Consider the following 13,482-nt stretch of genomic DNA (forward strand, 5'->3'; position numbering starts at 1 on the left):
TTTTTGAGACAGAGTTTCACTTTTGTCGCCCAAACTGGAGTGTGATGGCACGATCTCGGCTCACTGCGACCTCCACCTCCCAGGTTCAGGCGATTCTCCCGCCTCAACCTCCCAAGTAGCTGGGATTACAGGCACCCACCACTATGTTCGGCTAATTTTTGTATTTTTAGTAGAGATGGGGTTTCACCATGTTGGCTAGTTTGTTCTTGAACTCCCGACCTCAGTTGATCCACCCACCTTGGCCTCCCAAAATGCTGGGATTACAGGCGTGAGCCACTACACCTGGCCAGGTAAATATTTTTAAATGAATAACTAGACGAAAACTTTTTATGATAGGGAAATAATACTTTTACAAATCCACTTCTGGACAATAACCTATTTTGTCTACTAAAATTTGTTGAGATTATGCCTATGGAAATAACACATCTCAGTAATTTTTAAAAGTTGCCTTTTCCCCCCGAATTGTCGTAACTGACCAGAAAAGGAGCAGGACAAACTTAAAAGTTTACTTAGATAATACTCTTTGCATATAATGCTGGGTATTTCTAATCATCTTCTCTTTTTTTTTATATTGATTGTCATACATGCTGTGGTTAGTATTAATGTTTATACAGAGTGATCTTTAATTATTCTGTAACTGAAATCTATATATCTGGGAAATGCAACATATCATTTATTACCTGTTGTTCTCAAGTTTTTTTTGATAACAAAAATGTAGAAAATAATAATACATTTAGAAAATAACTAGAATAAATACCTTTTTAAAAAATGTTCTCTAGAGCAAAGCTGTCACTATTTTCATAGTACTTTCGTGGCGTGATCTCATTAACCTATTAGTAATTGAGCAACTACTATTTAACAGGTACTATTTAAACTATTTGATATGCTGATCAAAATAGGTGTGTCTCTCTTCTATCAATTGATAATCATGTAGAAAATATTGTACATGGTCATTAGCCTTTAAAATAAATATATAATTTGTTATTAGTAAAGTGAAAAGCGTAGCAAAGTTGTTAATGCTACATCTTAGGTTGTTTTTCAGGTAATAGGATTGTTAACTATGATGTCAGATTTTCCTCAACATTTAGTTTAAAAGATGCTACCTAGAGTAGCAGAAACAATCTCAATCTCTTTGTCTTTCTCTCTCTCTCTTTTGTGAATGTCATATATGTCATACAAAATTTAATATGAATAATTTTTAAAATTCAGTCTATTTTTGAATATTACTAAAGATCCAAATTTACAAGCAAACTATATAAAGCTCCTTTGTGAATTTATCCAGAAAATCCCTGTGCATTGTCACAGGACACACTGCACAAAACATAACAAGGGTCCAGTCTGAAAGTTATTTTAGTCTTCCTTTAGTCCATTATCACTGATAGGAGAGAGAACATAGATATATTTCACGGTAGAAATATTTGCCAAAGTATTTGTCTAAGAAATATTTTTATTCTCATGAAAAAGAAATAAACTAGGCCTGGTGGAGTGGCTCACACCTATAATCCCAGCACTTTGGGAGGCTGAGGCGGGAGGATCACCTGAGGTCGGGAGTTTGAGACCAGCCTGACTAACATGGAGAAACTCCATCTCTACTAAAAACACAAAATTAGCCGGGCATGGTGGTACATGCCTGTAATCCCAGCTACTCAGGAGGTTCAAAAACAAACAAACAAAAAGAGATAAACTGAGTAGTGCACTTCAATCCCCTCTTCAATTAAATAAGACAGAGGATACGCAGTCTTATCATGACTTTTTTTTTTTTTTTTTTTTTTTTAAAGACAAAGTCTTGTTCTTGTCCCCCAGGCTGGAGTGTGATGGCATGATCTCGGCTCACGGCAACCTCTGCCTCCCAGGTTCAAGCGATTCTCCTTCCTCAACCTCCTGAGTAGCTGGGATTACAGGCACCTGCCACCATGCCCAGCTGATTTTTGTATTTTTAGTAGAGGCAGGTTTCACCATGTTGGCCAGGCTGGTCTTGAACTTCTGACCTCAGGCGATCTGCCCGCCTTGGCCTCCCAAAGTGCTAGGATTATAGGTATGACCCATTGTGCCCGGCCAACTTATTTTTTTAAAAGACAATTACATGAGAAAAAAAGAAAAATGGTGGTTGTATTCTTTACTTTTCCTGAACATTCAGCTTGAAACAGTCACAATTTCAATTTTTAGAATAAAGAACATTTACCTACCCTAAGAAATCCTCTCCTAAAGAGGATTTCAACTAATTGTTTTTCTTTGAAACTCATAGCACTGTGATGATATCCAATACCCCTTTCTGCCAAGGCTTTCAATTCTTCACCTTTTCTTTCAAATTTTACTCGACCAAATACCTTCTGCAAAGTCTAAAAGAAGCAAGACATTTAGGGATTATGATTTAATTTTAATTATAATTAAAAATGTCTAAATGAAAATAACATGCATACTATGTAATAATTTGGCTAAATGAGGCAACTATTTGAAATTGACTCTACATGAATACAAAGAACATTTTATGGCAGCAACAGTAACTACAAGAAAAATCTTCCCACTTTTTTGGACAGACTATCTTAAACTGTCTTACTCCACTTCTGGGGCAGAAAATTTTGACAAAGTAGCAGATGAAACACCCAGCAGCGGTGAGTGCATGACTGCTCTTGCCTGAGGGATATCAGTTGGCTGTTGGAGCCTTAGGAGTTTTCCCCAACAGAGAGACTTCTCCAAGAAGGCAGAGTAGGTTCCTTACCCTACATGGTCCGGGAATGCCTACTTCCCATTGAAACTGAGCACAAATGGCCTTAAAAATACCCAGGTCTTAAAGAAGAAATACAGTTGTGTCCAGAGATAGATGGACAAAGATAAACACCGCTTATCTTTGTGGGACAAAGAGGGACAAAAAAAAAGCTTCCAAAAGCAAAAGGCTTGTTAGTGGTTACTTCAATTATGTATTCACTCATACAACAGAATATCAAGGATTCATTAAAATGATGATCTAAATACATGGTTATAAAAAATAAGACACCATGAAGCTTACAAAAGAAGGTGCACAATAGAATGAATATGTGTGTGTATATACATATATGTATATACACACACACAAAATGTATGTAAGTTTGTATGTGTATAGTCACAGGAAAATGAGATAAAAGGTTGGTCTGGAAGGGCAGTGAGTACTTATGAGTGATGACATTGCCTTTATTATTACCAATTTGTACCTTCAAATTTGTTTACCATAAGCATGAGTAATTTGCATTTTAAAAGGTTTCTGCATACCAGTTTTAGATATTCCAATGCCTCTTTGGTGTTTTAGCTATAATGTAAAAAGCCCCTGATTTTGAGAAATTCTGTGAATATTATTTAAAGTGTATTGGACCACATGCACCTAAATTTTCACATGAAGCATGTGAAATTGAAGTCTAGAATTCAGACTGTGGAAACAATGTAATAGAAAGAAATAATGAAATGGCAGACATTTTCAGAGGTGAACTGTTAACAAGCAAGAAATAATCTACAAATCCTAAGTCTCCTCCACAGGTATCCTCATCTCAGTGTGTGCTACTAGGGAATTTGACCTAGGAGACTCCTCCACAAACCCTGGCTTAGACTATCATGTCCTTTTTTGGATATGCACTGCAAAGTCTTCAAGACTGATATGTAGCTAAAGGAGATTTCTCCTTTGGTAGGGATTGTATTAATTATGTATTATATTATGCATATATCTTATTAAACATTGTCTACAACTAAGAAGCTATGGCTGACAAATGAAATAGTCTGGAGAATGGTCACATTGTAAGTGCTGACCTCGGTGTCCACTGCTTTTTGATCAGCATATGTGCAGTCCTGTGGGATTTCTAGGTTCTTCTCTAGACACTTCAGCAGATTATCATGTTCAGCCTCATGTATTAGGCTTTGATCCACATTTCTGTTTTTTTTCTGGCTCTTTTCATCTCTGTTCATAAAAATAAAACTTTAATTAATGAAATTGTAAATAATGAATGAAGTAATTAATTGATTTGGCCACCAGAGGATGCCCAAGACTTCCCAAATCAGTCTTCTCACCCAGACTTCCACTGCTGTGCATCTTTATTTTTCTTATTTTATTTTATTTTCGAGATGGAGTCTTTCTCTGTCACCCAGGCTGGAGTGCAATGGCGTGATGTTGGCTCACTGCAACCTCCACTTCTTGGGTTCAAGCAATTCTCCTGCCTCAGCCTCCTGAGTAGCTTGGATTGCAGGTGTCCACCACTGCACCTGGCTGATTTTTGTATCTTCAGTAGAGACGGGGTTTCACCATGTTGGCCAGGCTGGTGTTGAACTCCTGACCTCGTGGTCTGCCTGCCTCGGCCTCCCAAAAAGTGCTGGGATTACAGGTGTGAGCCACTGTGCCCGGCCTGCTGTGCATCTTTAATAACTCAGTCTTCCTCTAATTTCCTTCCTCTTCAGCCTCTGGATGTTATGATCCACCATGAGAAAATTCTATCACATATTGATATTTTCTGGGATGTTCCCTTTCCTTCTGGCTGTAGTCTTGCCATACCCGGTTCTCCTGAGATAACTCTGTTTCTCTTTGCTAAGGTGATGATCATTTTTTCTTCCTTGGCCTTCATGACCCTAGGCTCGGAGGTAAGGCAGGCATTCTCCTTGCTCCACATTGCCAATTCTAGTCATTCTCCTTCCCTCCTTGTAGTGGATGCTACAGCTGCTCTGAATTTAGTTACTAAGGCTCTCAGCTGCACCATTCCCTGGAGAATTGCCCTAAACTGACAGGGGCCTCTTGGAGATGCCTGGGTGGTGACAACCTCTCCTGGGGATGGGAAATAGCCCACACCCAAAGTCTGACTGATACGAAGTATAAAAATCAGCCTTCTTGACTCAAGGTGGGGCAATTCTCTGGTGCCCCAGCATTCCCAGTAGGGTTAGAATCAGGCTATCTTCTAGCAAAAGCCACATTTTTGCTTTTCTTCACCTTCCCTTCCTTGTTTCATTCATTTTCTTACAAGTCCCTCATGAGCACACACCTTCAATAAATCCCTTCCACAGACATCCTCATCTCAGCATATGCTACTAGAGAATCTGACCTAGAAGACCCCTCCACAAACCCTGGCTTAGTCTATTGTATCATCATACTGTGTTGTCCATCCATCACCCCTCAATGTAACATGCACCCAAATCAATTACCACGTATTTGATTTTTTAAATTTTTCTCTTAACTGTGCATGGAAGAAAATTGTAAATATGAGAAGATGTGCTCACTTGTATTTCATCGTTATGTGTTAACTAACGTTACCCTTAACTCAGGGGAGAATGCCTTGACTATAGAAGGGCCTGGCCCTAAAATTTGCAGAGCATGTGGCAAAGCTCCACATATTATTGCCTCACTTTAAGTTTTTAGTCAAAGTAATAAACTGTTAAATGAAATAAATTCTATCCACCTATCTTGACAACTATAGCTCCATAATAACCTGGAATTCAAGGGTGAGAATGAGCACTGGATGGACACGTCTCCTTAGCTCCACTGGCCCCTTGCTTCATGGGAATGGATGCAGATGGAAGAGGCCAGAGTGGGACTATCTAAAGGCCCCGTCACCCCCAGTATGGTGATGAATAACACATTAAATCACACTTTATTTTTAAAACTTGAATTGTTGGTCACTAATCTAACCTGAAATGTGGCTCCTGGTGCCCTCAGGAAAGGTTGTTGAGGATCAGTTGCTAAGAAGGCTTACACCTCCTATGCTACCCCTGGGTTTTCACCTCCCACACTTCTAAGGAAACAGAAAAATAGGTAGAGGAAATATAAGCAGAAGGTTCAGCAGCAAATTCTAGTTTGCTCTAGAATTTGGAAAACCTAAATCAGAGATGCTCTAAAAGTTGTTTCAACTTGGAGAGAAATATCTTTCATTCATTCAAATATATTCATGGAATAATATTACCTGCCAGGTAATGTGCTAAGCAATGAAGACATAAAAAGAAAAATACATGGTTCCTGTTGTAAAGGAACTTAAAATTTAGGAAAAAGAAATACATACAAACAACAATATAATACAATAATTGATCTACTAGCTATTGAAAGTGTAGAAGAACATAGGAGAGAGGGTAGAAAGTCTAACTGCAGGAATCAGGGAAAGATTTGGAGATGAGATACCAAAAAGTCTGAGTACAAGCTTTGGGAGCAATCAGGAAGGAGGGCACTCAAGGCACACGGGTCAGTTCATGGAAAGGAAGAGGTAGAAAAGTAAGTCATGTGAGGAGAATCATAAATATTGAGTATTGATAGAGGTGAGTGGTAGGAAGTGAGACTGATAGAGTTAAGGCAAATACCAAAACATTTCGGCATAACGGTCAAGAAGTTTAGACTTCATCAGCTAAGCAAGGGTGAAGGAAGAACATTGAGCATGGGATAATTTAATCAATTCAAATGTGTGCAAGATCATTTGTTGACTAGATTGGAGAGTGGTGAACCTCAAGGCTCTGAAGTCCAAAAAAAAAAAAAAAAAAAAAAAGACCTCTGTGATCATCCAGGCAAGATATGAGGAGCTTCTAAGCCAGGAAGTTACTTAAGATGGAGAGGATCACAGAGAGGGGATAAACATTTTGGCCCTAGAGTTGACAGAATTAGACATTGAGAGCAAGGAAGAGAAGTCACATTAGCTAAGTCTTTCCAAGCATCGAATCAGTATTTCCATCCATTCTCAAGTTCTTTTTATGATCACTCATAAAACTGTGATGGTATATTAGTGAGACTTCTTTGTCATGACCAAAGACAAAGTGTGTAGTCTATATTTAAACCTTCTGAGGACTAAGTGACAGCCAGAGTTCATATATGTGTCAAAGATGTGCTTATTGTGTAGGATGATTATGTCAGGTTATAAAATCTACCTAGGCTGACAGGCTGTGGTTCTACCTCTCCCAAGTCCTAAATGAGACTGATCGATGCAATTAAGGAATGAATGTACAATTATGGTCACTCATCTTTACCCCATTCTCTCACCCAAATGTACTCAATTTAGAAATAAGTCCAAGCAACAACTAGAACTTATTTATAGAACATATTCAATTTATGTTTCCTACTGGGATTTGGGGAGTATTTTAACCCTCTACTTGTCAAATTTTTAGTTAACTACTTACAAGATCTTTTGTTTCTCTATGGATTTTTTAACTTTTCGAAGTTTGTTAGCCATGACATGGGCTTCTTTATCAGCTTTGGGAGGCCTTTTTGTCTCCTGCTTTTCCTTTAGGGAAGCGCTCACACTTTTGGCTGCGTTTTCTACAGCTCCTAACTTGAATCTGGAAATAAAAAGAATGTGTGCCTTGAAAATAACATCATAAATACAATTCAAAATCATATTTCCATCTACTGCTATCATCCCCTGTTGGGTTTTTAATACCCACCTTTATAAATGTTATCCAGAATGTGCACATCAGGTGTTCCGAATCAGCCGATTCCTTATTAACCACCTTATAGTAAATAGTGTTGCCGGCCCTCCCCTTCTCTCTCTCCCGACTTCAGTCCCCTCACCCACTCCGCCACACAGACATTACCCTGGGACAAAGCAATGAGAACTCGTGGAAATTTTTCCTCTAATAGCAGTCAAATATTCCATAAGCAAGGAACAGAGAACAATGGTTTTTCTCCATTTATCTCCGTTTATATACAGAAGACAGATAGCTATCCCCATCACCACCCTTCTCAAAAATGAGAAAAAAAAGATTAATCAAAAAAAAGTATTCTTTTGGTAGAAGGTGAGAACCTATGATTCTTTCCAAAAGAAAAAACCCTAGGTGTTGCTGGACTTTGCAATGCAGAAATGTCTCTAAGTTCTGGGCTTTATAGTTCTTTAAATGTAAGTACCTAGGAATATAGTGATCCATACTTCCTGGCACCCTGGGGTTTAACCCAGCAACCTGGTCTAGGTTGTACTCAGTAGGCCTTCTCAGATCTGAGCAATTAGCTACAAATTGGTAAAGACATTTATAGACAAATGGCTACAGATCAAATCCTCCTGATACATGAAGAGCAAAATGTTTCTAGAGGAAGTAAAGGCAAACATTTCCTATGTTTATTTCACATGCATTTCCCTGTGTCAGGAAGCTAGGGCTTTTTACAGGAGCACTGAAAAGCCCAGGGAGGTCTTATTTCCCCACTGTTTCTTGGTGGCAAAATGCTGTGGCTGCAAGTAGCCAATAGCTATTGTCACTATACTAACCATAGCTTATAGCTTATTATAGCAAGTCATAGGTCTGGTTTGTATAATAAAGCTTTTTAAATCTATGCTGTGAAGCAAAGGGCCTTTCTAAAGTTTTTATAGAGCTAACATCAAAAGGAAATGTGTTTAGCTAGTGAACAGTAAATAAACTGGCACACTGGTGAAGTAAGAATTTTAAAAGTGACAGTCTACGCCACATGACAAGAAATTTCATATAGTAGACAATAAAATAATAATAGCAGTAAACATTTAAGTTATACACAGTTGACCAGGCATGGTGGCTCACGGCTGTAATCTCAGCACTTTGGGAGACTGAGGCAGGTGGATCACCTGAAGTCAAGGGTTCGAGACCAGCCTGGACAACACGGTGACACAGAATACAAAAATTAGTCGGGCGTGGTGGCACATGCCTGTAATCCCAGCTCGGGAGGCTGAGGCAGGAGAATTGGTTGAACCTGGGAGGTGGAGGTTGCAGTGAGCTGAGATTGCGCCACTGAACTCCAGCCCTGGGTGACAGTGAAACTCCATCCCCCTTAAAAAAAAAAATTATATACAGTTGTCGGGCATTATTCTCAGTGACTTCAGTATATTAACTCATTTAGTACTCACAACAATCATATGAAGAAGGCACTATTAATATCTCTATTAATATCCTTATTTCCAGATGAAAAAATTGAGACACAAAAAGATTAAGTGGCCTGTCCAAGAACCCACAGCTTATATGTGGCAGAGTCTGGCCTGCAGGCCTCTGTTCTCAAACCCTGTTTTTAACTGACATATGTTGCTTCTCTTTTTACATTAACGGGCCTAGGAATTACTGGGGCCTAGGAATATATTACTTTTTAAAATAGTGTCACTTTCATCATAGTACTTCCTTTAAAAAAAAAAAAAAAAAAAAAACTCTTGGAAATAAAGTTTAAAGATCACTTGGAAATAATGTTGCCTCTTAAATCTCTCGGATAACCTATATATTATGTCAATCAAAACAAAACCAAAGAAAAAATATCTCCAAATACGTTGACTATATTTAGAATTAGAAATGAGAATTATAACCCAAGATACACAGCTATGGCAAGCCATACACGTGTCTGAAGGGACAAAGATAAAAGGAAGCTTGTATTGGCAAAAGGCAAAGTTTACATAAGCTGCTTAGAAACATAGTTCATTGGTGTTGGAGACGCAAAACCAGAGCTGGCATCAATTTATCGGTGGAGATGCCATTACTGGGTGGTGTTCTTTCAAGGGCATCTTATCTGAATTGCTGTAGCCCTAAAGAAAGAACTGCCTGTGGGATTATTTTAGAAAGTCCTTGAGACAGCTTATCTCAGCCATACAAGCATGAACACCCCGCCTTCATGCTCTCTCAGCTCTAGTCTGTTTGGATCTGACAAAAAGGGATCATCCTGGTATCTGCAACTTTTACGAGAATGAATGCGGCCTAGAGATTAGACCTTATTCAATAACATTTTTGTAGCACTGTGCTAAGTGTTTTCATAACTTAGGTTTATTTAATTCTCACCCCAATCCAATGCATTATTATTGTGATCACCTCATTTTGCAAATAAGGAAACTAAGGCTTAAAGTCATTAAGTAGCTGTCCAGAAATAACACAGTTCATGGGCGCAGAGGTGGGATCCAAGTTTGGACCTGGCCGTGAAGTGTGTGCCCTTAAGCACACACTGCCATTGCCATCAAACACTGAATATGCTCTATGTATTTTTTTTTAAGAGATCAGACTGCAGAAGGCTTAAGGGTCCATTACTATTTGAAAAGCTCCTAGAGGTAAAACTTGAGCCCAGACAAATCCTCAGATCTCTTGATGATCTGGGGCTACTTAGCACTAAATCAAATTGTGTAAGACCAAGGATGTTCACAGTTTATTCTGTAGAGAATTCAAGAGTCATGTAAACATGCCAAGCTTCAATTCTTCAAGTAGAATTAAACTTTTGATGTTTTGTGAAATATTTTAGTTTTAAAATATTTTAAGTATGTGAAGGATTTTGGAACATGCTACTCCCAAAATATACCACTCTGGCATATTAACTATTTTGAGTTGAAAGCACTAGAAAAAACAGCAGGGTCAAGAAGATCACTCTGATCTTCTTTCTTTTTCTTAAAAGTAGCAGATTAAACGCCCATAAAAAACTTTTTTATACCAGAAGGAGAGTAACACTCCTATTTTCAAAGATGGGAACTTGAAGCCAAGGGACATCTATACTAACAAACCTTGTTAAACTAACTCTTACCTTCCTAGTCACATCCGTACCCAAGTTACCCTAGCCTACGCCCCTTTACTTTGTCACATTTTTCACAATTTACCACTCTTTGTCCAATTCACTATGTAAGTGTCCAACTCTAACTGCATCTTTGGGTCTTCATCTCCTTATGAAGCCTTCTGCACCATATAAAACATACTACATACACGTGCATGCCTTTCTATTGATTTGTCTTATATCAGTTTAATTCTCAAGCCCAGGTAAAAAAGCCTAAGGTGGTAGAAGTAAAATTTTGCCTCCCCTATATCTGTATGAAGGTATGAATAATAAACAGCTATTTTTCAGTTTCTGTTTTGTAGTGAGGCTTTCAGAAATATCCCAGAGGTACAGAATTACTTTTGTTTCTAATTACGACCTATAGCCACACTGGAAAGTGAGACAGGTGAGCTTCGTAAATCTTTGGCAGTGCAGAAATGTATTTTCCTTATCCCAACAACAAAGATAAAAGGAGTAATAGTATTGCAATCCCCCAAATTTCCAAACACAATCTTACATTCACCCATCATCGTAATTTCAGAAATATATCATCAATGATTCATTCCTATATGTCTGTTTACATGTGAGCAAGTTTCATTAAACTTTTCCACCTAACCAAGACTCTGGATTTATTTACTTCAGCTTCCATGGCTTAAGTGTAGTTTGAAATTATCCAAAGTAAACACAGTATTGTGTTCTAGTCCCAAACTATTTTATCAAAGTTAATCCAGGATCTAGTATGTTATCCATTTAATAAATTATACTTTGATATCCAATGAAATTGCACTATTTTGTTCAATTTTAAGCTATTTTATACTATAATATATAAAATTTAGAAAGATATCAGCATATCTGGATCACAGTTCTCATTACTATAAATTAAATATAATAAAACACACTGTCAATAAGTAGTATATTGTGAAGATACTTTAGTTTTATGTGGGATACTTGTGTGCATATACATTCAATTTGTTTTGCAAAGACCCTAGGTATGCATTAAAAATTAACAAGGCTAAATAAAAAATAATAGTTTACAGTAGAAAGAAACAAAACATAGAGTAGCAAACTACATAAAGATGGTCATTCATAATAGCACAAACACAAATATAAGAAGTGAACTAGAAAGTTGTATTTTTAAACAAAACATATGCATTCAAATAACTAATGGGCCCCAGAAACAGTAATGAACACTGCACTACAATAGGAAAGTTTGTATAACTCCCCTCACCTTAAAACAGCTGTCCCCAACCTTTTTGGCACCAGGGACTGGTTTCATGGAAAACAACTTGGCGGTGGGTGGCGGTGGGAGGCGGTGGGAAAGTGGTACACAGGGACTGGGTCGGGGGGATGGTTTCGGGATGAAATTGCTCCACCTCAGATCACCAGACATTCGTTAGATTCTCATAAGGACCGTGCAGCCTAGATCCCTCAGATGTGCAGTTCACAATAGGGTTGATCTGACCGGAAGTGGAGCTCAGGCAGCAGTGCTCGCTGGCCCACCACTCACCTCCTGCTCTGTGGCCCAGCTCCTAAGAGACCATGGGCTGGGCCGGTGACCGTCTGTGGCCTGGAAGTTGGGGACCCCTGCCTTAAAGGAATGAGTCTAATACAATTACAAGCAAAACCAAATTAAATTAAATAACTTACAAAAAAAATAATGCAGGTAACTTCTCCATTTTCCTTAGTTTTTCAACTAGAAGCGGAAACTTCGTGATCATGTCTTCTGGACTCAAATCTGCTTCAGGACTAAGATTCTGAAGTACCATTCTGGCCTGCAGCAGTGAACACAAAACAATTTTAAGTTCTGCATGAGAAAGAAATTACTACTTTTTGCTAAAATATTTTCTTAGTTGTCTAATATATGTTTTTGGGTTTTTTTTAAATAGTCCTATGAAAGTACATTATAAAATTAGGCAAAGAACCATCAAAGAAACATACAAATCAATACACTAGAGAACAAAAAATTGGCAGTGATATATACACACACACACATATGCAATTTGACCTGCAATTTTTAAGGCGATACAAATCAGGAATAGAAGTTTTCAGCAAATGATGCTGGTTTCACTATGACAGGAGGGCAAGTGGGAATCAGTTTCTACATTATGTCAAAAAATCACATCCAAATATATTTTCAAGGTTTGTAAATGACAAAATAGCTAGAAGAAAATGTAACTCAATTATATTATGTTTTTGAATGGGAGTAGACTAAGGTATTACAGAAAAAAAAAATCCAATGAGAAAAGTCTAATATATGTCATTCCTCAATCTGCACCAATAAATCAAATTTCAAAATATGAATACCATCAACTTATTAAAACAAATATCTGTAACTTATATAATTCCAGGAAAAGTTTCAATACCCAAATACTTCCTACGACTTGAAATAATAATAAGAAAAGAACAGTAAACTCCAAGTCAAAAAAGAAAGAGGAGTAAAACATTCTTCTCAGAAACTATTACTGTGAGTTCAGTCTCTCTACTGTTAAAGTATCAACAATATCATCTCTTTGGATAGAGAACCTTCTGTTCTTATCTGCTATGCCATTTAGAAAAAACCAGTAGCCTCTGGCACATGGTTCAGAAGACATTGAGGATAAGACAAAGACCAGTTTACTTTCTCTTTTTATTCTATCTCAGAATCACTAGACTTCGTGTTCAACTTAAAATTTTAAAATAAAAATTGAGGATTAAAAAAATCAGAAAATGGTATTAACTGAATGATATAACTCAAGAAAACAATATAAATATAGTTTGGCCAAAAAGTGTATGAAAATTACCTCCTCTATGTTGCCATTTTTAATCCAACTTGTTAATTCTGACTTTAGACTCTCTTCATATTTTCTAGCATCCATCTTTTTAATGACTAATTTATTGTTAAAATGAATGAAGTTTTCTGGGCACAGTTCCTTGAAAACAAATATTACAAAATTGGGTACAATCATGCAAGAAAATCCAAAAGTATTTCTCAATTATATACCTCTTTAACAGCCTTACAAGTTTCTTGAGCGTAGAGATGGTTAAACTTTTTATCTCCACATAGCTTCTAA

At 37.5% G+C, this 13,482-nt stretch overlaps 1 protein-coding gene across 1 annotated transcript in view; it reads right to left on the bottom strand.

Moving 5' to 3' along the window:
* The window catches only part of DDX60 (DEAD (Asp-Glu-Ala-Asp) box polypeptide 60), a 102,354-nt gene that overhangs the window by 29,058 nt on the left and 59,814 nt on the right, over positions 1-13,482 (bottom strand). The window contains exons 22-26 of the mRNA XM_011967791.1: positions 13,213-13,341; positions 12,080-12,204; positions 7,102-7,260; positions 3,775-3,922; positions 2,187-2,339 (exon numbers count right to left, since the gene is read on the bottom strand). Of these exons, the coding sequence (XP_011823181.1) occupies positions 2,187-2,339; positions 3,775-3,922; positions 7,102-7,260; positions 12,080-12,204; positions 13,213-13,341 (714 nt within the window). The remainder of the gene's footprint in view (positions 1-2,186; positions 2,340-3,774; positions 3,923-7,101; positions 7,261-12,079; positions 12,205-13,212; positions 13,342-13,482) is intronic.

Source organism: Mandrillus leucophaeus, unplaced genomic scaffold (genome assembly GCF_000951045.1).
Source record: "Mandrillus leucophaeus isolate KB7577 unplaced genomic scaffold, Mleu.le_1.0 Scaffold81, whole genome shotgun sequence".
NCBI lineage: Eukaryota > Metazoa > Chordata > Mammalia > Primates > Cercopithecidae > Mandrillus > Mandrillus leucophaeus.